The sequence below is a fragment of the Nipponia nippon genome, unplaced genomic scaffold (assembly GCF_047370975.1).
Source record: "Nipponia nippon isolate SJK-2023a ecotype South Korea unplaced genomic scaffold, ASM4737097v1 scaffold_3, whole genome shotgun sequence".
NCBI classification, from domain to species: Eukaryota; Metazoa; Chordata; class Aves; order Pelecaniformes; family Threskiornithidae; genus Nipponia; species Nipponia nippon.
In genome coordinates, this window is record NW_028262347.1 from 113,649,542 (window position 1) to 113,675,376 (window position 25,835).

Sequence of the window (25,835 nt, forward strand, 5' to 3'; positions counted from 1 at the left end):
GTCTCTTCTCAGTGTGTCATAGCTTCAGAAAGGCCTTTATCTCAGGGACAACAATTTGAGGGCAAGGAAGGGGAAGGGAGAGATGGAAACAAATTGTTTCACAAGCAATGGAAGTTTGGCAGCCTGACTTCTTGTGTTGTGCAGTTGGGTTCTTTGTAGTGTATTAATATGTGAGCTGTGCTTGAATGTTTTCCTGCATCTGGATGTTCAGAGAGATGTGCCTGCTCTTATGTCTCATGGGATTTGGTTTCATGCTGTAGCTTTTCTCTGAGTGCTAATAAGTTTGCACTCCTTTTGCTGGCTGCTGGTTTTCATGAAACTTACAGAAACTTAGTTCCTCTTGGGTTTTTGTTTTGCTGTCAAACTGGGAGAAAATTGGCCAATGGGTAAAAACAAGAAGTTGTTTGGGGGGTATGGAGAGAAAGGCACACTGCAGGAAGACAGTTTGCGGGCACATGAGAAGAGAAGCAAATGTTAATCCGGGCTCTGTGTGCTCCTGTTGCTCTCTGAAGTGCACAGAGAATCAGGATGTTCTCCTGCTCATTTAAGCAGAGCTGTGCCCCCACGTGGTTCTCAATGTGGGGCTGCAGGTGTGTGTAGCGGGACTCTAATCTGGAGATGAATGCATAAGCTTTAGTATCTTAGGAAAAAGACTGAGAATCTAAAATCAAGACCCTACCTGCTCCTTCTCCACACACAGTCGGGGAGAGTCACAGGCGCAGAGGAGAAGCCCCCTGACAGGAGAGTTGGTGGCACATGTACACTCCAGGAGGTTGACTTGTCCCTCCCAGCTATCCAGTGCCAGCATTTGCAGCTCTTTTGCTCCTGAGAGACTGATACATATTTTATAACCTATCTCCATAGCTGAGTCGCTGAGACTGCAAACAAACAAAACCTCCTTTCTCTGCCTGACAAAGCCCTGAGATGGAAACCATCCGAGAGGAGGACTCCTCTAAAAGCTATTCAGATGGCATTCTCTCTGCCTCTCCACACCTCTACTTCATATCCTTGGGATGAGCAAGTCTTATCACAATATTAAAGTCTGCTGACTCAGGCCTGTTTGTCGGAATCACAGGGAAGCTCAGGCTCAGACCTACAGGAACAAGATGGATTTTGTTAGCTCTCAGTGCACTGAGTTATGACCAGGTTTGGTAGAGAGAAGCTTCTCTGCCTGGGTGTGCCTCTTGAGCCCTGCTCTGCCAAACTGTGAGACAGCACTTGCAGCAACGGTTAAAACAGGTCGCAGCCCATCAGGGGAGGGCAGTGGAATCAAGCAGGCAATTTTCTTTCCCAATGGTTTATAATATAATACAATTATGGGAGAATTTACAGTCTCCCAATAAATCAATTACATTATAAACCTTGCTTTACCAAAGGGAATATGTAGAATTTGGTGCCACAGCCTCTTCAGGGAAAGCCCACGTTTATTTGGTTATATGAATATGACATTTGTGTTACACTGGATCAAGTGTTTCTTTATGTTAATGAAGACTAGCAAAGAGATTCTTCCTCGTGGCTGGTAGGAACTGCTAGTTATAAAAACCAAAAAGCTGAATTGGAGTAGACAAAGGTCCATTCGAGGCTGGACTACACCTTGGGTTTTATTGCTTTTCACTATGCAGCCTTTCTTGGGGTACTGCCAGCAGCTTGGTTTGCAGGGTGGAAAGCAGGATAGAGCGGACAATGAAGTGCTGTAAGATCAATGTATAAGGACGTGTGGGACAAAATGCATGGACTGAACTTTTACAGGCTTTATATATATAGCCAGAGTCCATTCCACACTGTAACAGTTTCTGCGCTACCAGCGGTGTAATGAGGTGCAACAATTTGTTTTATGAAAGCATCGTTAATAACATTTTTATGTATGCACGTGTGTGTGTACGTGGCTAGAAGCAATCTGCAAATATCAAGTTGAGGCTGAAGGCAATAACAGCCTACCAAGATGATGAGACTCCAGTGATGGAGCTTCAGTGGAGCAACCCAGAGGAGAACCAGCTAGGCAGGATCAGTTGGCCATAAAAGACCCAACCAAAGTTAAAGCAGGCGTTTGGGGTGTGTGCCTCATGGAAAGGGTGTTTTGTATCACTCTCTTGTCATTTTGGTATAACTACAACCTTTCTTCCCCTCCACTCCTTTAATAATGTGCTTTGAAGTGGATCCTGTTCTGACCAGAGGAATGGGAGAAAACATGGTATCCAGTCTACCTGTAGTGTCAAACAACTGTAAGGACATGTGGGCTAGTTAGTTTGCAGTTAGAAGTCTTTGACTGCAAAGATAAGTAATTAGTAAAGGAGAAGGGTTCAAATTAAGATTAAAAGCTGAGCCAAAACTGTTCTGTTCTACCTGTGGGTCACATCTCTTCAAATGTTCAGGCTTGGGTTGCTAAAATTAGGCTGCCAATTTTTTTTCTTTTTTTGTAAATACTTGTTTTCAAATTAGGCAGTTTGGTAGTAGGAGTTTAGCAGGTTTGAGTATAAAGCCATACGCTACGTGATTATAGAAGCTGAAATGGCTAATTGTAGATGCCTGCTTTTGAAAAAACGAACCATTAACTATGCAAGCTTTCAGTTTCTTCATCTCTAGAATAGAGATAATATTTCCCAGTATGGCCCTTGGGACTTTGTTAGTTTGAATGGATTAACACAAGACAAAAGCTTCAGGTTCTTTGGATGGGAAAGTGCTATGGAAATACAGTACATTATTGTGATATCCTTTGAGACGTTTCTGTGAAGCCAGTGGTGACTGTCATGATAATAAAGAAAGCCTTAGAGAAGCTAACGAAATAATGATCCTACTTCCTTTCTAGCTATTCTTTGAAAGGGCAAATGCAATGAGTGATAATGGTTTAATGAGAAAGAGTCATTAGGGCATCCAGTCTGCATCTTTAGAAGTGCAAGGCATTTTGGGAGATCTGAAAATGACTCGTAGAACAAAACCAAAGTAGCTCTGTCAGAATATTAAACTGTTATTTGTATTCTCTTTGAATGCTGATTGAAACCAGTGATCTCTTTCCCTGGCTGGTGGCTGGTACATGTGTAGTCCTGGATGTGGCTTGTTTAGAGCTTCAGTGCTGTTGGAAGGGTGAGATCAGGGAAGTACCTCAGTGCTTGTCCTCTGCGCGTTACCCTCTGCTTAGAGCTTAGTGTTACTTGAGGGTTCCTGACTTGTTGAATTTGCATGTATAGGAGGCCTTGTGTAGTGGAATTAATTGGCCTGGATTATTCAGTTTTATTAATCGAGCTGCTTCAGTTTCAGGCTTGGCTGGAGGGGGAAAGCTGCTAGGTTTTTTGAGTGGTATTGATACCTAGCGAGACAAGAGCTTCAGATTCTTTGGATGGGAAAGTGCTATGGAAATACAGTACCTTATTGCAATATCCTTTGGGACATCTCTGTGAAGCCCAGTGAGTATCAATACTATGCATTAGTACAAAAGAGTATTAAGTGTAAACAGAGCTAGTATTAGCTCTATTTTAGTATTAAAGAGCTAAACCAGAACACAAGGAAGTTGCTTAAGACTTGAAGCACCCCTGACTGCTGAGTGTTCAAAGGAGGAAGGTTTGTTAAACCCATTTAAGGAAAGAACCAGTTTGCAAAACATTTAGGAATTGTTCTTGAAAGATGCACAGAAGCAAACGTGCTGGAGCCACATCAGTGATAAAACAAGCTTTTGACTTCATGAGTCAAAACTTGGAAGCCTGAAACCAGCCGTCTGGTTTTGTGGCATGGCCTTTTTGGTGTCATTCTGGACTCCACTAGCAGTGAGGAAACCAGTGGAGCTGGGTGCAGATTCTGGCACTGCTCAGTTTCTGCAGCCACTTGAGTGGGAGCCTGGAACTGCTGGGCGCAGCAGCACTGTTCACTGTGATGCCAGAAGTGTGGCTTGGGCCATTTCTCTTCCTGACGGACAAGAAGCAGAGGATGGGTCTCAGGCAGAACCACAAAGCTGCAAATGCTGGAGGCTTGCTGAACTTAGAAAATTGGAGCTAGTTACTGGGAAAGGCATTGAATTGCTACACGTTCTCTAATCATCTGTTTAGTAAAAAGTGTGATTAGAGAGGAGGGCAGGGGGCATGAATTCTCATCTTAATAAAATCATAGGTATGTCCAGGTAGGCTTTTTGTGACGGTCTTTCCTTGTCCACCTGATAAGGATTGTGTGTGCTCTGTCCATGTGATAGAAGCCATGTAGGGTCAGGAGCCACACTCTCCCCACTGTTTGGATGGGTTGGGTGGGCTTTTCATGCAGGTTGTGACACCCCTCCTAAAGCAGGCTGGTGCTGACCACTCTTCAGGTGTGGGATCCTGTACTAGGTAGCTATTGATCTGTTCTGGTAGGAAAAATGTTGTTTCTTTAGGAAGAGCAGAGTACGAAAACAGCAGAGAAACAAGCAGGGCAAAGTGAGGTTTCAAACATGCCCACAAATGAGGAGGAGGAAGCTACAGAAAACCCTCTGTGACGAAGCAGCCCTTTTCCCCAGTCACGAATGGGTAATACCACCCCCAGATCATCTGCTCCTCTGGGTGGGATTTGCTAGTGCAGGGGCCTGAATCTGTCTCTCTAACTCAGAAAAATTAAATGCCTGGCACAAAGTAGGATGGGGGTGACTGAGGACTCAAGATGCCAGTTTAGGCACATTTTTATCTAGACATGAGTTCAGCTGTTACAATTCTGAGCCACATTTGGATCCCCATCTCCAAGTCAAAAATCAGCCTACTTAAATAAAATTGGTTTTGATGGGTTTAATTTGGATTCTTCTGTTGGATTTCTCTGAAAAGAGAATTTGTGCTAAGGATGCTGCTGAGATCAGAGTCCTCTCATGCACATATCATTTGGAATCCCACACTGGCATATGAGAGCAGAGCTTGCCCCAAAAGTCCATCCTTACGGATGCACCACAGCTCCCCAGGTGCATAGGATCAATTGATGCAGAGACAGGCCCTGCCCCAAAGGACTCAAGTTTTCTTCTCTTTTCTGGTGGCCACCCTGAATGAAGCACAAAAGGTGGAGTATTAAGGATAATAATGCTCAAGCTGTAACTTTGAGCATCTGTTCACACAGTCATTTCCTTCCCCTCAGCTCTAATAACCACATAAACTCTTTTTGTCTCCTCTTTTCTCCAGGTCAACAGACTATGGCACTACCTATGAAAAGCTAAATGACAAAGTAGGCCTGAAGACTGTGCTGAGCTACCTTTATGTCAGTCCCACTAACAAGAGGAAGGTAAGGGAGAGCTATCGAGCTGGTAGCTATAGAAACAAAATTACAGCATTCTGTTCATTCTGAGAAGAATTATGAACCTAAAGTGAAATCCGTTGGTAATTCACAAGAGCTTGAATTTGCTGTCTAAGTTGTACTAGTGCAATTCCATGCAATCCAGTAGAACTATGCCTATTTTACTTGTGGTGGGGGATGGAGCACTAAATCTCCTGATGAATGTGTTAGAGAAATACAAGGGTTGCTTTTATCTGACTGTTACACCTTTAAAGAAGCTGAACTCACGCAAATGTTTCTGGGACTCTTGCTTACACACCATCTTTGGCTAGTACACCTCTCCCTGCCTTCTCTGTCATCTCTTTATTAGAACTACTGAGTAAAAGGCATTTATTTCTGCATTTGACTCTTTTCCCCTTTATGCTTTCCCTAGATAGAAGTTGGAGGTAAAGATGTAAATGACATTTTCATTGGTTACATCACGTAAGGGGGCTGAAAGCAGAATATGCCAGGGAGAGTGGGTGGGAGACCTAAGGTTTGATTTGAATGTGTAGGAGAGAAGATGAGGTCATAGCTTTCAAACCCCCAGCTCACGCTTCCCACGTGATGCAATTAGGGCTGCAGCTGGCTCACAGAATGCAGCCCAGGAGTTACTACTCAGTGCCTTTTTCGTTTAAAATTATTGCCTGTGTTGATTCAAGGGAGGTAGTGGGACAAAGATGCTTTCAACTACCCACAGAAATCAACGTGGGAGGGCTGCAGCATGTAGCTAATTGCTGGCAGTGGAGTTGTGTTTGGATGGGGTGCAGCCCTTTCAGCTTGATCACTTCCAAACTGCCTATCTCCTGTCTCCATCAATAGGCTTCCAAACTAGTATTTTGCTACTTGTACTGTTCTTATTACTACTATTGTGTTTTCCACTACTGGACAGTCTACGGAGGTTTCAGGATTGATGTTTATTTCAGTGTATGCAAACTTAAGGCAGTCATAGCTCTGATTAACTATCGGCAACAATACGTGTGTGTTTGGATGAATAGAGGAGAGGAAGAGTGCAGTGGGCAGGGGTCAGCTTATATTTTTTCTGATGCAGAAGCTGAATTATTGTGGCAACTACCTTGACTTCTTTTTTTCTGAGCAAAATGGAATGAAGATGTTTTGTAATGATCTCTCCTGGCCTTCGCACCCCTCCCATATCCAATATTGTGGGCACTGAAGAGTTAATTCTTCTTCATTCTGTTTCCAAAGCAACTCTGCCCACCCAAAATCAGAGGCAATATGCTCAGTTACAAATCCTACATAGCTGGTGTAAAGTCTCCCTCACAAATTGGAGTACTAGGATATACGATTATCTTCTAGCAATTTCTCAAGCTATCGAGCTCTATAGATTAGCAGTCTTTTTTCTCCTTTTTCTTTTTTTGTTAATAACATCTGCATTTCATCATATAGTGGCATGCAGACCAATCTTTACCTGCTGTTTTCTTATTTCAGATGACAATTTTTTAAATTTTTTTTTGGTCTTATGTCTTAAGGAAATGATTTCTGGACCTATCTGTCTATCTTACCTCTTCTCGTCCCTCTGAAAAATCTTTTGAAACGGAGAGATGAAAACCTGTAGGAAACTAGCTTCAGTGCTGGCTGCTGTGGGAAAAACTTATTTCCATTCTTTCTACCTCTGCTAAATGTATGGGCACTGTTCCTGTGCATGGTTAAACAGCTGGTTTGTCTAAACCCGAAGCTGACTCTGCTTTGTTCACTGTCAAAGCAATTCCAAATGTCCATGCAGCATTTGAAAAAAGCTTGAAGAAGGTGTCATTGGCTTGGAGCATCTGGGGTTTGTCAAATTCAGTATCAGGTTTATTGTCCACCCACCCCTTACAGATTCATGAGGTTGTGCACTGCAAAAAATGCACTTGAGTCATAATCTTCTCAAAGTCTCTCTGCGTGAATATTTTTATAGTGGCCTCCAGAGTAAGCAGCATATTTTTGCTGAGCTCCTGAGGACAGCCACCAATAATGAATCACAAAGCAGCAGGTGAATCCATTGCACCCCACTAAAGAAAGCCCAGCTAGCTTGTGTTTCACCTCTAACAGCACAGGTGCTGGCTAGTTGAACACAATGCAGTGATCTCCTGTGAGCCTCAAAAATAGATCTTTGTTTGAGGCAGTAAACAGGGAGGGAGATACCAAAAGTAACATATGTACATAGGGCCTGTGCGCACACAGTGAATCGTGCAGACCCTTTCCGGGCAAGATATTTTCTCCTGAGGCATTAGCTCCCAGGTGCTGATTGGACCCTGCACGCCTTGCAGCTGCTGTCGATTTTTGATGGGTTTGCACACTGTTGCTAGCCCTGTCTGCTCATTAGTGCTTAGAGGATTAGCAGTTACTTGGAGGAGGAGAAACGCTTTCCATACATTCATTCCTAATTGATTTACTAGTGAGAAGGATAATTACCTCTCAGCTACCCTGCGAAACTACAGTGGGAATTACCTGTCAGATTTCTTTGAAGACCCAAAATGCCTCTCTCCAGCTGTTAAATAGGAATTATGCATTCAGCCAAATGCCAGTTATATAAACATCATTTACCTGAATTGTGGCATAACCTTGGGCTCAGTTATGAGGCAAGAGGATTTAAACACTGGCTTTTTTCTTTCTTCTTTTAAAAGACAAACTTTTTCTTTCTGATTTCATTTTTGAAAATTTTTGATGGGAATATTGTAAATTTTTTGGTGGTTTCTCCTGTATTTCTCTGCTCAGTGCTGCCAGGTGATGGTGGGACACCGATTTCTCAATACCAACATCTGTGCTTATTGCAATATGGGGGATCAGATGAGGCCAGAGTTGAAATGCAGAGGCTGAGCAGCTGGGTGAGGCATGGCTACAGCTCATGGTCTGGGAGCCTGTGTCATTCCCCTTCTCTCTTGGTCCCAAGAAAGCCACACCTGATGCATACCTTACTCTCCTGAATTATGGCACTCCAACACCCTTTTCTTCCAAAGTGGATTCCTTTCTGGAAGAAAAATTGAGCTTAATGTAGGAATGATTTGGTGAAATTCTGGAACATGTGCTACAAGTGGAGGTCAGACTTGATGACCTAATGGCTCTTAAGGCCTTAAAATATTTAATTCTTTTTGGTTTTTATTCTGTCCCCAACAAAGTTAATGTCTGAGCATCTGCTATGTAACATTGATGGCAAAAGCAAATTCCCAGTTAGCTTCATGTATTGTTGGCCTTCCTCTTTTAAGCTTAAAACTCTTGTTATATATTTAGTCAATTTTATTCATTTCATATTCTCTTTATGCTTCCTTCTAAGCTGCTTCCACGTGTGTCTCCCATCCCTAACTGGAGAGCCCCAGCAGGGTGTTGAATATTACCCCTGTCTGTATTTGGTGTCCTGCTTAGTATCAAAATGTCTTTCCTGACACAGCAGACTGGCAAATGGTGCAGCAGCCTGGAAGTAGCTGGTCCCTCAGTTCTGCCCTTTGCTCCTCAGTGAAACACATCAGTCACTAGTGTTTATCAGTGGGTGAAATCACCGTGGAGAGATCCTGTCTGTGTGCCTGAAGAGGAAAGAGGCAGCTGAGAAGGAAGGGGTGAAGAAACACAGTCTCTGTGGTTATCATGGTGATAAATCCAGGACAGCTTCAGTTCTCCCTGGGCACCTCTTAGCTGTGCTGGTGTTTGGCACTTAGAGGCCAGATTCAGTCTATGGGTGTTCCTTGGTTTTACACGTTGCCACTGGGAGATATCAACCCTCCACACGCACAGAGTTAACCAAGGCATAGAGCAGCATAGCCAAGACTGAGCTGAGGTGGCTTTGGCTGTGTCCCTACGTGGTGCTGGGCAGAGGCGGGGCTGGGTCCCAGAGTGCCTGCTCCCAGCTGCTGACCCAACCTGCTGATGGCTGGTTTTGGAGCTGAGATAGGGGGTGCCCATTTCCTAGAAACTGCAAGAAGATAGTTGGAAAATGCACTTTGCCATTGTGTAATTTGAGGTTTGCAGCTATAATTAAATCAATCTAACAACACGCAGATACCAAAGGAAGTTACCGAGAATACTTCTTCCAAGCTGCGATTCCTCTTGCCTGTCAGGTATCATTGCTAGTGATCAGGGCCAGCTTGGTGATCTGAGAGCACCCATCGTTTGAAATGAGACCACCCTGGAGTGCTGACATAAGGAAGCAGTCAAGGAGGCTGCAGCCCGTTGCGAATCCTTGGCCTCTGGCTGCACTGGAGCAGAAATGCTTCCTGCTGTGAGCCAGGACTGCTCATACTGCTTGTACTGCTAATTCCCTTCTCCTAAGAACTAACAAGCTCAGGACTTCACAATGCTTTGCAACTGTGCGTACAGCCTCTGCTGCTGAGAACTGAAACTGCCAGACTTGTACCTGCTCTCCTGCAGATGCTTGGGTTGTTTCTTCTTTCACTTGCACACTAGGGACTTGTATTTGGATCAGGAAAATCTGCATTGAGTTCTCGTTAATACTATGAAATTCCAGGTGGTCATTAGACCTAGCAGTCAGACAACTCAAGTCCTGGGGGCTATGGCTTTCTTAAGAGTTACTGTTTTGAGCCCTGGTGAGAAGCCAAGTGCCTGCAATTTTGATACTTCCACCACCACAAAGATGCTCTAATAGGCAGAGCGTATTCCAGGACACATCTTCCCCTTCAGTGCATCTGCCCACCCAGTTGTTTGCCTGAGAGACCTCATGAGAAGCATCTGCTTTGCCCGATTGACACATAGGTTGCAATAAGCCTGATAACTCTGTGGTGAACTTCAGAAAGGAGAAATTTTCATATCCATTTAGCAGCACCCCTTCCTTAGAGATGAATGGGATTTAAGGGGCAGATGATTAAGTGCTCTTAAAAGCCTAGACTCGCAAAACTCACAGCTTTGGCTTTTCTACCCTGTAGCCTCTTGTCTGTCTTTAGGGATATGACAAAAGGCTGCTTACTCTCTGCTGGGCAGAGATCTCCGTTCCCTGCTGACCTTTAATTTAATGCTATATTTTGGGTGTTAGTTACATTTTACTAGAGGCAGATTTTCACAGCAGTCTGGGAATTAGAATTGTTTATTTCTTCCAAAGCACTAAGGGAAAAGGTCTCTTCTATTTTAATAAGAATATTTCTCTTGACTCTCTAAATTCCCATTTTCTTTCTGTCCCAATATTTTTTCTTTTTGTTGTTGAAAACTTTCCATTAGAAAATTGGATAATTTCCACAAAAAAAATTAAGCCTGTGATTCTTTGACTAATTGCTTGCACTTCAAAATGGCACTGTTAGGAGCTGAAGTGCTGAGAGTCCCTATTTTCTAGCATTGGTTGGTATGCTGGGTAAGATCCCCTATCCCAAGAACATTTGCTTTCTTCTTGGTTGTCAATAAGAGGATTAACTTTAGAATTGATGCCTCACAGAGGGATGCAAAGTCCTTCCAAAGGGTGCAGAAAGAAGATGAAAACAGAAGTCCTGTATATCAGAAGCATTGCTCCTTTCAGGCACTGAGGTGCCATTTTGAATCTCAAGGAATTGTTGTTGAACCATAGATATCATGTATTACTTTTCCCATGAAGTGTTCTGTGAAGAGTGCATATTCTTGGTGAAGGTGTTGTTTAGTTGAAAACCCAGTTTTCACTATGAAACTTTTAGCTCTACCCTTGGGATTCCTGTGGAGGTTGAGAGGATGGAGTTAAAAAGCATTTAAAAGAAAAAGAAGAGAGGAAAAAGGAAGAGAATGACAACTCTGACAAAATCAAACCAAAAAGCACTTGCCTGTACATAGTATTGCTCAGATGAGATGTGGATAAACGAGGGGTCCTGATTGCATTTAAGATCCGGGGTGACAGTTCTGATGTCTTAGAAATACCTTCCTTCATGAATTTGCTTTGCAATTCAATTGGATGCAGTCATCTTTAGCTTTTCTCCTGCACTGGTACAGTCATTGTTGTAGGTGATAACCTGAGGAATTAAAGGGTCTGTAGTCTTTTATGCTGACTCTCTGCACAGAAATATCACTCAGGTGCAGTGACTGAAATGAGGATTCCCCCAATTTTTCCCTTATACCAGAACTGAAGCATTAAAGATTTTATTTATAGATAGGCCTTCTAGCAAAGGGATTTGAACAGGAGTTGCAAACAGCATAAAGCAGAAATAAAGTTACAGTGCTCATTTAAAGAGCTTCGAGAAAATGGTTTTGCAGACTAGTTTCCCAGTTGTCATAGAGTCAAAATGGAGGGGCAGTCCAAATCACTGAAGCTATAAAAGCCAAAAGCATGCCGCACCTCTCATACCTAGTCATGCCTCTGAACTTGGCCCATCAGAATGAGAAATGTTGAGAGGTATTTGGAGAATCAGAAGCTCTGAAAGCTAAATCTAATTAGATTTGTTTGTTTCTGTGCAGCTTCTTGGGGATGAAGCGCAGCAACTGTTTATGAGCTGGCAGAGAGCAATGCTGCGTTGCAGTTCAGGTTAATGAAGGAAAAAGTTAATTGTGACTGTAACATTGAAATTGCAGAGGAATGCATCTACCTGACTGGAAACCAGCTAGCACATTGGGAGTGATGGAGTGACACCTCCTCTAACAGAAGTTGGAGATCCTAAATAAGCACAAATTGCTTTGACCTCCTCTTTATTTCTTCTTGCTCACTTGGAGAGTAACTGAGAGCAAGCCCTGTCCTGGCCTCATGTATCTCCAAAGGGAATTCCTCAGCTGTGATTGGACCCTCAGGGCAGAACCATGGTCCAAACCAATTTTGGTTTTGCCTTCGTTTCTTAGTTCATTTGATCCCAAAGGGAATTCCCCAGCATCTTGTTTTTTCCTTGCTCATCAAATGTGTGATAAGCTGATGAGGCAGATAATTCCAGCACGCACCTGATGCTTGGTAACCCAGCCTGAACTGAGCTGCCATTCCTTGCCCCAGCTCCCATTAGTCATCTGCTGCTTTTTCCTAAGGTTGCGTCCCAAGCTATTGGTGAGGAGCTGAGCTCTGGAGTATCCTAAAGCCATTTGGCAGATGGAAGGTTTCTTTGGACCCTTTTTCCTTATTATGCTGACACTGTGATAAACATCATGTGCTGCAAACTGGCACTTGCTGGTGTGATCTCAGAGAATGTATTTATAACACAAAGGCAATGGGGCTGAGTTAGAGCCACAGGGCAGGAGTGATAGAACTAGTTGTTTCTACTGTCTTTTATCCCTAATCTTTCCCTTCAGCCCAATGAAATACAGTTACTAAATAGCTCTTGGTTTTGCAGCTGCTATTAACAGGGCCTAAATTACCTGAGATGCAAGTGGAGTTGTAGTCATCTCTTTGTGCACCCATCCTCTGGACCTGTTGTACTGCCTATGATGCTGCTGTGCTTCTCAACACTCCAAAAACCATGCCACTCAGTCCAGAGCCTATGTGGGCAGAACCTGCTTACTGATGTACAGGAAAGGCTGTAGCTCTAAAACACAGCATCTGGATTATCTGAGCTCAGATTTGTCTACTCTGGTTATACCAGTGGGTTGTACAAATGTGACTGTGATCTGGTTAACATGGCAGTGTATTCTGTCTCATAAATACACTTTAGGGACAGTCACTCTCAGTCTCCAGAACTGACAATTTAAATAGGGGAATAAAGATGGGAATAAAGAAGTAATATTTTTCTTCACTTACTGATGAAGCAAAGATGATTTCCTCAAGGTCACCCACAACATCCATGGCAGAGTCAGCGGATACGTGACATGATGTGTTTTATCTGCACAGTGCAGTCTTGTGAGCTCTCGTGCATGGGATTCTCGCTACTTGTCTGATTAATTCAGCTTGAATTTGTCACCTGAGAAAAGAGAGAATTTTTGTAAATGTTTGCAGAACCATGACCTGAGACTGTGTGAAAGAGGTCTCTTGAGTTACAGATGGGTCGTAATACTTGGAGAAGTAGGAATTTCTTCTTTTGAAGGGATTTTTATTGTCTCTTTTGAATTCAGAAAAGTCACGTTTTCTCTGTAGGTTTCTCTGACCTTTCCTACATAAGAAATACTGTTTCGCAATGCTGGATGACTTAGTTTATTAGTGTTTTAAACATGGTTCAAGATCAATGAATGGGAGATGTTGAGATGTAAAGGCAAAATATGAGTGTTATTAGAATACTCTTAAAATATAGGGTCTTTTTCAGTATGCCCAAATAGTGGTTTGTGTTTTGTTTTATTTTGTTTTTTTTTTTAATAATAATTATTATTATTACTACTACTGTATTTGGGGATTTTGCCTCCCTTGTGGATCTTTGTAGTCAAGGGGCTCCTGAGAGAGAGTACTCTGCCCTGCTGCAGCCTGGGACTGTGAGGCCTGGCATGTCAGATGCCCCACTGGGACCTGACCTGACCTGCAGGCTCCTGTGCTTAAAGAAAGAACAAACTACTATCTGTTCATTTGCAGATTTTCATTTTACTACTTCTGGCTTGTTGTATAGCATCTGTTGACTGGGATGCGACCATTTGACAACACAGAGAGCACAGAATTGGGAACCAAGCTTATGAGAGATCCCCAATGTAAGTTTTCCCCTTTCTTAAACAGGGACAATCTGATCATTATACTCCAGGGAAGGCTGTCCATCGGTATGCAAGAACATGAAAGCTGCACATTCCTGGGGCTTTTTCAGTTAATTCCCTGGAAAAGCAGTTGCATTAAAAAACAAACAAACAAACAAATAAACAAAACCAAAACCCAAACTCCAGTGAACCTCACCCACTGCTCATCAGCTGTTTCTAAAAATAAACACAATTGAGATAATTAACAAAATGCTCACATATGGCATTATTTAATGGGGGTGGAGGGTAGAGGGTTAGAAGAGAGATGGGTATCTGTTTCTGTTTATACCTATCTTAAAGATAGTACATAGAGAGTGATTGTTTCAGTGTTCATGAAGAAAAAAAATTAATATATTATGAAATTCCAGAATTAGGATTGCTTGTGTGTCCCTTTATACATCTGCATTTCATGTCTTTGTACTTACACATTCCAAGAGCTTTAACTTGCATTTTTCATAGGTTTATGAACTCGTTTAATACATGTTTGGTTAGTGCTGAGGTGAGTATTGAAAGTGAATGGAAGCCTAATGCAGGATTTAATTAATAAAGATAGGGAATAAAATGAGGGCTGTCTAAGTTGGCTTTATGAAAAATGTCCTGTTAAATAAATGTCATTTTAATCTTCACAGATATTGCCAGTCTGGTTGATAAAAGTAAGCATGTAGACACAAGATGTATAAGTAAAATAAAAAAAAAAAGCAGTCGGACACCTGATACGTTGTTTATCCACCAAGGACTGGAACCGCGATCCTGAAATCCCTGCTTAGATGCTGCCTGGGACTTTGGGAAAAAAATTGGCCACTTGAATGAAAGCAGGCACAGATTTCAGGGAAAGGCAAATCAGCATTCAAACCCTTTGGACCTGACTTATTTAGCATGCACAATTCCCTGAGGTTGCTTTGTGTGCAAAAGCTGAGTGGGTGAGCAGTGTTTGTTTTTCACAGTTTATGATGGTAAATGTAGGTATCTACCACTTTAAACATAGAGTTCCCAGCCCCATCATCCTAAAAAACCCTAAGATTGGTTGAGGAGGGTATCACTGCACTTCATTGTCTACTGAAGTGGCTGGAGAGTCAGATTGTGAGGGGGAAAGATGGGAGAAACCCAAACCAATAGGTCAGCTTTGTTTTTCTAGGACTTGCAAATAACGTTTGGGGAAAAAAGGCCAATTATCAGGTAAGACTCACCTTGGCAGGGTACTGGTGCACATCTATGACACAGCTGCCTTGTCTGGCTTCCAGAAGCCAGTCCACCTCTCCTGTTGCTCTCTCTGCCTGCTTCACCTTGTATTGCTAAAATCAGGGCCCTACAGAGCCTTAGGTATGGTACGAGGTCATAAAGAGAAGAGATGGGGTAAAACTTGGAAAGGTCACATCCACTTTTAGATCTGGACTTCCCAGAGTTGGCTGTCAGTTTTTAATAAAGAGGTAGTTTGCTCTAATTTAGCTAGCAAGTGTTAAAGGACAGATCAGAAGTTATAATATCCACTAAAATAAAGCTGCAAGTTTGCCATTTAGCATGGCCATTGCTTTTATGAAGTGGGCAGAGCGGACCCATGTGAGCTTTCAGAGTACCCTGCCTTGGTTACAGGGACAAAGAGGGACTGTCAGGATGCATCAGCTTGTAAGGGGCTGCCTGTACTTAACACCCAGCCTGTCAGCAGGGTGGGCACAGTTGCAGATCCTGATGTAGGGCAGGTTTGAGACTTCCTTCCTTTCTCCACCCTCCCTACCTCTCTATGAAACATGGTCCTCTCCTTTACTGCCGCAGCTCCAATAATATATTAATTTATGAAGTATGAAAAATGAGGTAGTTTTGAATTAATGAGGAGGGGAACGGTGCTTCACAGACAGCAGGATAATCAATCAATAATAACGAGTCAGCATGTCCTGTTATTAAAAAGGAGGAAAAATAATAGAATGGGTGGAGAGCAGCTCTTGGAAAACAAGCAGGTGGGTCCTTTTGAAGACTGCATAATGCTCTGACCTTGATCTTTAGTGACACCAGCTGGTTCATCAGAGCACAGTTATTTTTCTTTAAGGAAAATCACTGCCCTGCCAACCCCAACCCTCAAACCCAACGATCTTTGGCAAAATGTCTTTTTATTTCATTATTTTCCAAAGTGAAGAGTAAAGAAATTCAGCATTGCTTATTGAGTGAATTCTCATTTTTAGTAGAAGACATGAGCAGTGTCTGCAGGGTCCATGCTGGCAGTTGAAAGGTCAGGAGGCTGTCTCACTTTCTGCCATATATGTGCATCTGCCTCTTACAGTGTAAGTGCAGTAACTCTGACTTCGGCTCTGATGTGAACAATTCTGCGTAAATTGCTTTATCCCAAGCAGCACTGTGGGTCCTTTTGCCAATTGATTCTTAAACCAAAGTGTCAGGGTTGTGCTGCAGATAAAACCTTTGTCCCCTTTTCCAATTCCCTTTCCTCTGACACTAGTTCTTCAGGACCGTGCAGTGACGAGGTCTCATGTCTGTGCATGGAAGGATACAGAAAGGAAAGTGTGATTTTTCCCAAGGCTGTGAGGTATCAGTGGCTCTGTTGGAACAGGACATAGTGGCTGTGATTCACAGCCACTGGGGCAGTCACTGACCTTCTTGGTGTGTAATCGCAGACAAGAGTTCTACCATAAACCTGCAAGGACTGTATCATTGGAAGCTAATTTTGCAAATGTAATGGAAAAAGTTAAAGCCAGTGGAGCTGGTAATTGTGAATCCTATTCCTACGTCCTGAACCTTCCCATATATTAGGATCTCTGGCACCTGAGTTAGCATGTGGAGCTTGCAACCACAGTGGATAGCTTAGAGCTGAGTGCTACTGTGCAGACCACTGCAATGCCATCATGTTTTGTAACTTTAACCTTTAATTTTTGGGTGCCTCAACCTTCCATCCATAAAATGGCTAGACCTTCTCCTATCTCCTCGGCTTCCTTCAGTGGGGGCATGTTAGGAAGAGAAGTACATTAGGGAGAGACATGAGTAATAGATGCCAGGTAAGTAAATTGAGATAGATCATTAGCATCTGGATGCGAACATTGATAAAGCTGGCTGTTGTCTATGTTCTCTCTGCAATCTGACTAAAAAGCAGAAAAATAAAGTGTGTAAGCAGAGGAGAAGCAATGATGCATTTAAAATTGTATTCAGGTTTAATGGCCTCAAGGGAGATACATAATACAATTTTTATTTTTCTAAAGAGTCGTGAAACACTCTACTGTCCTCAAATGAAATAGACTGCTGTATATGGGCTGCTAAAGTTTACCCCCATGAGTAACTATCCATGCACATCTTTTTGTTTTCTGTAATGGGGCAACTACTGTGAGTAAACTTATTCCCACATGTAAAGTGTTCTCCCAAGTGAGACCTATAATCAGAGAAGTGTTTTTATATAAATGGTGTTCTCAGTTCCAGCAGCTGTGGTGCGCACAGCCTCTCCTTACTGATAGCATTATTTTCTGTGACTATTTCTGCTTACACGGTAAGTTACCATAATAGTGAAAATTACTTTGTAGTTCTATGGAGAATAGCACAACCATGCATTTACTCAAATAACATATAATTAGAACAATGAATGCTGCTTTTCTCTTTCTGTGCACACAGTTTGGGATCAGAGCTGTTCTGTGTCACTAGAAAAAGCTGGTGACCACAAAACAGTGTGTCAGATGTTGTGACAGTTAGGGATTTCCTATGTAGAATTGAGAAGAGTAAAAAGGCATCGTGCAGAACTATGCTATGCAGAAATACCAGACTCCAGAGCAAGGCATAATATAGATCAGAAGTTTTAAATTTCTCTTCTGCTGATTTGGTGTCTGTTTTTCCTGTGGAAGCACTGGTTGCTGCCGAAGGTCACCAGCCAGATTTCCTTCTACTTCTGGTCCAGGCCCAGTCTTAGAAGTGCTTGTCAAACTGGATACATACAAACCCAGCCATAACTGGTGATGCTTGTAACCCATTTGGCAGTTTGTAGAGGGGAACTATGCATGAACATGCTGTGATATGGAAAAGCCTTTGGCAAAATAGCTGAACAGCACGCAGCACCAAAGTGGCCTCAGGAAGGTGGGATTACTGTGGCAGAGGACTTTGCTCTGACAATCTGTGGGGAGCTGGAGAATGTGCAGCTGTAACAAGAGTATAATGGAGTAACCTTGGGTAAACTCTGCCTTGCTGTGACAATGAAAAGGTTTTACAACGAAGCATGTGGCTGTTGCCAATCAGTCACTCTTTGCCAGGTCAAACACATGCTTTTTGGATGGCTTCCATCCCCACTGGCACCTGAAATTTAACAAGCAAATGCTTGCTGTGCCTTGTAATTAAAAGTGAAAAGTACATGTGTCCAGTGCCAAAAAGACAAGAGAAAGCAGGGAGACATGTTGTTCTGACCTGCTTAGCAGTAAAACAAAGATGAGATGTTCTGCTTTGTTGGGTCTAGTGCGACGGCTTATTCCACTCCTTTGCATGCAAATTGGATCCAGCCTGGGATTTGGCATTGTGGGCAGGTTAGGACAGCAGTCTTAGAGTATCTTTTTCCAGTTCTGATTTTGCCTAAGCCTTACAGCCATGATGTTTTCATTTCCCACCTGCCAAGGAGCACGGCAGAGTGGTTTTCCTTGAGGGGCTCTTGCTCTGTATCCAATTTAGCCTTGATTTGCTCCTGATCCTCAGGGCATCCTGCAAGGTGCATCTGTGCTCTTGCGCAGCTGCCAGAGGTGGTAATTAAATGAAGTGCTGTCTCCATAGGGGCTGGGGTGTGTGAGCTTGGAATTCTGTGAAGTGGTTTGTTTTTGTATGGCAATTTGTGGCAGGTATGGTTGCAGTGCCAAGAACCTGTTTTAATTTTGTACAAATCTGAACAATTAATTGTAATTGTAATCTGGATATAATTAGATATGAGAAACAATAGAGGTCAGAAAGATTAACCAGGGTTATTCATTATAAACAAGCATGGTGGGCTGATGTGCATCTCCTTGGAGAAGGCAAGGTGGTGCTGGTCCTCATTTGACATGCTTTTACTAATCTCTTTTCTTAGAGTTAATCATGTAAGATATCTACCCTATGGATTTTCAGACAGGAGCACGATAGATAATCATTCTTTTGCCACCAAACTGCTCTATCTCAGAGTTTCCCCAGATTCTTTCTGGCATCTCCATCCTTTTTAATCTTTATGAGAAGCAAATGAAAGAATTACTGAGATGCTGTAATCTTTGATGTGTACTCTTCCCTGACTGAGCCAACTGTGCGTAGCACATGCTAGGACTATATATTCCAATTGCATGTTTAGTGTCTGAGTGTAATACTAGTATCTCATGCACGTCGATTATTCATCCTCATAGGCCAGACTTACGCTCCCTTGAACTACTGGTTGAGAGTTCTGTTGAGACAAGGCACATATTGGGTTGGTTGTAGCTGAAATTCTTAGTTTTATTTCTGACAGTACCAGGATTCTGCTTTTCAGCTTAACAGTGAACCTAGGGTGCTTGATCCTGGTGGAGAGGATGTGCTGTTTGGACAGCAGATTTATGCTTGCATCATTTCTTATTGACAAAATGGTCTCGATATCTATGCAGAATATTGTTGTGGTACAATTTACAAAACTTATGGTGAAACTTGCTCTCAATTTTGAAGGTGGGCTGTCTAAATAGATATAACAAAGGGACAGCAGAATAATTGCATATTGCATTTCAGAAGAGGATTTGATATTCATAAAAATGAACAAGCACCCCAGTAATGTCCTCTTTTGTGTTGCAGTATCACCACAAGACCCTGATGTTTTAGGTTAAAAAAAAAAAATCATTTTATAGTTTATTACTTTCTACCTTGTAATGGTCCTCTTCTTTCATGTACCCTCTACAAAAGACAAAATATTCTACAAAGACATAAGACCTGAATGTAACCTGAAGAGCATGATGTGCTCTGATCATTCTCTCTCAATGCTGGAAAGATGGGGAACCCACAGATGGAGTCCCCCTGATGTTAATGTCAGACACCTATGCTGTCTTCTCAAATGAACCTACTCGAGTAGAGAGGTGCAGTCTCCAGCACAGCTGAGGGAGTCTGTGGAGGAGGTCCTTCACAGGAGTTGGATGCTTACAAAAACAGCTGGTGACATCTGGTTCAGTGACAAGCAATGGAATTCTGCAGAGTAGAGGTTGGTTTGTAATTATGGAGAAGTCCCTATGGGAAAGAAGTTCAGGAGAGAGGTTAGCATGAAGTGCCTGAAAGGTCTTGAGAGAGCTGTTTCGTTCTTTGGTCACGGTACATATAATGCAGACCCAATGCAAAAGTCTCAGGAAACTCTATTTCATTGCTCAGTTTCTATGGGTGTCTGACTCATTTTTCATTATCCAATAATAAATACAGTAGTGAAAGTCACCTTTAACGCTTAAAGATTGCTTGGATTTTATGGGATTGTATTGAAGTGAGTGCCAAGGTATAAAAGCCTTATGGTTGAGGTACTTTTATAACACATGCTTCATAAACCCTTATAAAGTGAGTGCAGTGCACTTCATCCTTTAAGATTACAGCGTTATGGTTCTGTGAGATGGTGATCTGGCGCTATATTCATTAATTAAATCTGTTATTAATGTTAAATTTTGAGCAATAAGAAGTGAAGTTACAAGAAGTTGAAACGGGGTAGGTCCAAACAATTTATCTCTTGTGAAAGCTCAGTGCACCTTTACTGCTTGACTGATGCCCACAGGTTATCCTTAACATTAAGGAAGTTTTTGAGCTATGTGAAGCAAGAAGGAGCCCCAAATCTGGGCTACTCTGTAACACAAGGGATTGCAATGAGTTTTTTCTTTTAGGGATGCAAAGTTAGTGATTTTGTGGAAGCTGTTGCCCTCTTCATGGCTGTCTTGTTTGGCTTCCCAGAGAGCGGATGTCCCTCAGATTTTTCACTGCTGTCTCCCATTTTTTCCTCTCTGACTGAGACTGTGGTCTTGGTGACTGGAAAGTAGAGGTTGGCTTCCTTTTCCCCTGATTATTGCAGGAGTCAGTGTATCTACAGGGCAGTGAGCAGGTACCTAGCGATTTCTGAACATCTTCTGTAAAAGTTTGTGTAAAGTTAAGGTGTGTTTTCTAAACTAGTGCAAATCGTGCAAAGATATTTTTAGCTTAATGATGATTTATATGGGTGTTACTTTTGCTGGTAAGTAGACAGTTACTTGTGACACCAGTACATTTTTTTCTCAGAGGGGTTTTGGCTGACTTAATTAAACTGACGTTCTTTAATTGAACTGACACGTGGTGAGGAAAGAAGAAAAAAGGATAAGATTTTCTTTGCAATGAGTTGCATCTGTCCTCCATGGGGTTGGCATAGAGGGGCTTCAGATATGCTGTGTAGCTGTGTTCTAAGAGGTTAAGGTTGTGTATATACTCTGAGGGCATCCTTTTGCCTGCAGGGCAAGTAAATTGCAGTAATGATGTAGAAGAGAGGAAGAATGGCGGGGAATGAATAACTAAATATTTGCCAGTGAGAAATTTCAGATGGTCAAACATTTAATCTAAAATGCTTCAGCAATAAAAAATTACTTTTCCCATAAGAGAGTTCCAAACTATTCACATTGAACATACTTGTGATGAACTGAGTTTTGAAGGAAGAAAATGATTTTTGTATCTTTAAGCCTTTAAATGTCATTTGATTTTGGTTTTTCAGTTTCAAAGAAGGAAAGGACATCATAAGTCCAAACAAAGCAAAAATCCTCTGTTTGCATTGACATTTCAGCATGAATTGTTGAAACTTTTTGGCTTTTTAAACTCAAAGCTAATATGGAACTTTGTTGGGAAGTAGGCTTAGCTCCAGAGGTCTTGTGGGACCATACAATCCTTTAAATGTTTTAAATAAAAATGTGATAGCGAATTAAAAAAAAAAAAAAATCTATCTTTCTTTTTTAAATCAGATTTGTGTATTCCTGTTGTTGATGTAGATGTACCCTGGCTTTAGGGAGGACCTAAATTTCTTTTAGGAAGGACCTAAAATGCTTCTGAGTTGAGGGTCTAGTGGGAAGAAGCCAAAAAAAAAAAAAGCCTTTTCACATGTAAGCTGAGCACATTCAGTATGGAAATCAGTATGAAGCTGTAAACATGAAACCTTAAGTTTCTGTTTTTGCAGCAGTGTTTGTGGCAGAACTACCTTTTCAATTGCAGAAGAGGACAATGCAGTGCTACAGAGCAAATTGCTAATACTTTGCTAAGGAGCTGGCTTTCTTTTGTAGCTATGGAGGCTTGGGTGGTTTGTAGGTGGATTTTTTTTAAACTGTTTTGTTTATTTCTTTTTAGAATAGCACTTTATATAGGCGAATGGGAATGTGACTGGGACCTCTGAAAAGGACCGCTTATGAAAAGCGCATTAAAATGAAAAGGAAAATCAGAAGGCAGTACTCAATGTTTTAATGCTATCTACTTATTTCTGGGAACAAAAGACATTTATTTTGAGCCTGTCTTCTTTATTCATTTACTGGGATGCTTCCTGCTAATGTAGCTCAGTGGTACTACTGCTACAGATATTGTACCTATAAAACTTCTCTGTGCTGGTTTAAAAGAGATGCGCTTTGGTAATTTACAGGGAAAATTTATGTTTGCTGAGAAAAATAAAAGGATTACATGAAATCTAATATTAATAAAAATGCCTTTTATGTGGCACATTGTTTCCCTTTTTTTTTTTTATCCAAAGATAGTTTATTAAAAGATTCAGCTGCGTACAAAACAGACCTCTGTTGTGCTGGGATAACACAAAACCAGGGAGCAAGAGTGGTGATAAAGCTTTTGAATCTGATGCTATGGATACAGGTAATATGATGGGGGCTGTGGGGGTGGTTGTTCTTGTGCCTTGGGTGCAGAAGAGGAAGGATAGCGGTGATGTGCTAAGCAGGCCTGTTAAAGTGAGGGCAGAGCCATGACGGGTGCTGAGAGAAGAACTGAGTGACAAGCGATAGGGCAGTCTTTGGCATAACTGCAATGGGCAGATTCAGACAGATATAAGCTCAGGCTACCTGGAGCTCCAAGCCAGTAGAGTCTGGGCACGTTGCAGCGTTGTGCCCATGAGAAGCGTGCTAGCTCATTACTGGTGTGGTTCAATATTCCAGATCACAGTCATCTTTGTGCCTGGCTAGCCTGGAGTAGTGGAAGAGGAGTGCGTCACCGTCTTGACTCATCCACCTGGACATAGCCTATGTGAAACCAAAAGGTGTTTGCATTAACCCAGTGACATACCTGGGATTTTAATCAGGGTAGCAGGAACTCAGATTCTTAGTTACAAATCCTGCCTTAGTTTTTATTATATTAGCCCCGTCAGAGGGCATGCCGTTTTAGTGGATTTGTGCTGTAATGTGGTGTCACTTTCCTTCCTCCCCACTTCTGCATTTGTTCAGAGCTCCTTTAAGGGTCCTACACACTCTCCAGCAAATCTGAGTGACTCTTAGCTACTTCTATGGTTTGTGTACCAGTTACATCATGGCAGGTATAGGCATGACACCTCCTCTCCTTGTTCTTTCTGCCTGTAGCCTGTGCTTCGTATTTCCTGGGATAAATCCCCTTGAAGTATTCAGAGCTGGATATGTTTCCTGACCACATGCCAAAGATCTCAGTCTGTACATCATAGTTTATGTTGTTCTTGCAAGGTGGCCTCTCCGAATCATCTCCCTTCTATGTCCTTCCCTTGCTGGTGTCTGGTGTTCTGCTGAACAGGAGCTCTGTATGTGTCATCATTGCCCCCAGAGCTACTGCTTTAAAGGAGATACACCATGTACCAGACAGCTCTCTTCCTCTGCATTCATCTCCTAAGGAGCTACCTGAAGTTCAGTCTGATTTTCAGCCTGGTTTGTTTTGTCTGGTGCTTGTCATTTACTGTCCACTCAATGTTGGAAGTCAGGCTATAGCCTCCAGAGGAAAAGCTATGTAGTATAAACGAGCTCATCTCAAGTATGTTTTCAAGGACTTACCCTTAGCAGTAATCAGTCGTGTCTCCCCTTCCCCTGTCCACTTAAACTAGAGAAGGCAGCAACTGAAAATAATATTTTATGTATATGTGTGTGTGTGTGTGTGTATATTCTTGAATGTAGCAAGGTGAAATTAATTTCCTTTTTAATAAAGGCTGCCATTTAATTTAATATTATAGAAAATGATTGGATCTTAAAAACCTATAAATTACATTTGACAACTCTCTGGTGCTCCTTTGCTATCCTTTATGGCAATTATAAATGGTAACACAGGGTGCTGGCAGAAATGCTTATTCTGACTGGAGTTTGTTTATTGGCTCTTAATGAAAAGAGATTAATCTAAATCACTACTGGGGTGGATCCTTCGCCTTGGTCCCATAATGAGAAGTGGCAGTTTCAGGCCTTTGGCAAATGTCCTGCTGTTTCTCCTGCCAAAAGTTGTCCTCTCCCCGCCATAGCTTCCAGCAGAAAAAAAGATGAAAAATAAGAAAAATAAAGCCGAGTCTCCCACTTTTCTTTTCCTGCTTGCCACATAACAAAAGTGTGGACCAGTCCTAGCTGTGTGACTGGTGGCAGCCTTTTGCTTTCCACTCTGATTGAGCCTCCTGTTTCTTCCATCCTGCTTTGTGTAGGATCAGCCTTGCCTGGGAGGATGGATGACAGCAGAGATGTTGGATGTGTTCTCTTCTCCACTTGAAGAATGGAGAGTTGATATCAGAACTTGGTGAAGGGGGGTGGGCGACTAATGTGGTAGCACTTACAACAAGATACGACTGTTGCTAGACCCTTCCAGCTTTCCCTCTAGCTGTTAATTTTCCTAGCTTGATGGTTTTATTATTTGATTTTGCAACCATTGTTATGCTTCTAGAGGAACAAATTGCCTGGCTTTGTGAACCATCTGGTGGAAACATCACCTCTTCCATCTCATCTGACCCATTTCTTGAACTATCCACCAAAGTCTTGCAGATCATTTGTGAAAGGGCAGAATGGATGTTTTGTGTGTGTACCATATCAGGTCTATGCAACTTTTAGCTGTCTTGTGCTCCTTATCTGAGGGCAGAACTCTAACAGTGACCTTTTAATATACAGCATTATTAACTTTGTAACCTTCTGTGACATCAGGTGGAAAATCTTTTTATTCCTGAAGTTCCTTCCTTTTGAAATGTAAGATCTCTCTGGAACATCTTGTTATATTGGCAATCTTACATCCTCCTTCCATTCTGCAGATGCAAGCGATTTTTACTAACGTATGGTACAGTTCTCTGTCTGGCACAGGCAATATGCTTTAGATGAACAGGGGTATACTTGAGGGACAAAATGTCTTTGAAGTCTAAGTCACCAGTGACAGAAAAAAATACCTTGAAATAGTGGGGGAACCTTTCTTGTATGGAGCAAAATGAAATACATGTTTTGATCTGATTGGAAAGAAGAAATGTACCAAAGCTTCCTTCTAGGTGGAGGCCATCAGGACCTATTCTCAAGACTAATTCCCAGGGTGTCAGTTGCCTGTGGGGACGTTTCTCATTTCCCATGCTGTGCACCACAGCACAATGCAAGAGCACTTTTTCAGGACTTGTGGCGTGGCTTTCTCTGGGAACAGGTGGAGATTGCTTTATGAGGCAGGTAAGCAGTATATGTGGGGGATGTTGAAGGAGCTCTGAGCTCAAGCTGGATTCATACAGGTGGCTTCACCCTGGGACAACATTCAGGTCTAGTTTTAAAGGCCCTTTTCATTTCTTAATGGGAAGGATCAGAAACCATTTACATTACATTCACTTTCCCTTGGTAACTTTGTGGAGTTAATGAGGTGCTTAAGATTAAACAAGCACTGAAATTTTTTGCTTGATCAAGGTCTAACATACCAAGGGTCTTACCATTCCTTGTAACTGATTTTTGCTGTCAAAATTAATGTGTTTCCCTATCATAGTCATGAAGTTGGAGCTCTGTGAAGTTGGATAAGAAAGGTTAATGTAGACACGCGAGTATAACAAAACTGCAATGGATCTCAGCTAGCTGATCATTCTACAGCTAGCTAAAAAAGGCAGCTCCTGGATCTGTTTTCCTGCTGAAAGGCAGTTTCTATATTTGTTTCAGCTACTGTATCAATAACCTGCTGTGTTT

The 25,835-nt window shown here is 42.1% G+C and overlaps 1 protein-coding gene across 1 annotated transcript in view; it reads left to right on the forward strand.

The window, feature by feature from the left end:
- SORCS3 (sortilin related VPS10 domain containing receptor 3) overlaps window positions 1–25,835 on the forward strand; it is a 321,133-nt gene that overhangs the window by 146,214 nt on the left and 149,084 nt on the right. The window contains exon 3 of the mRNA XM_087766350.1: window positions 5,121–5,220. Within this exon, the coding sequence (XP_087622476.1) occupies window positions 5,121–5,220 (100 nt within the window). The remainder of the gene's footprint in view (window positions 1–5,120; window positions 5,221–25,835) is intronic.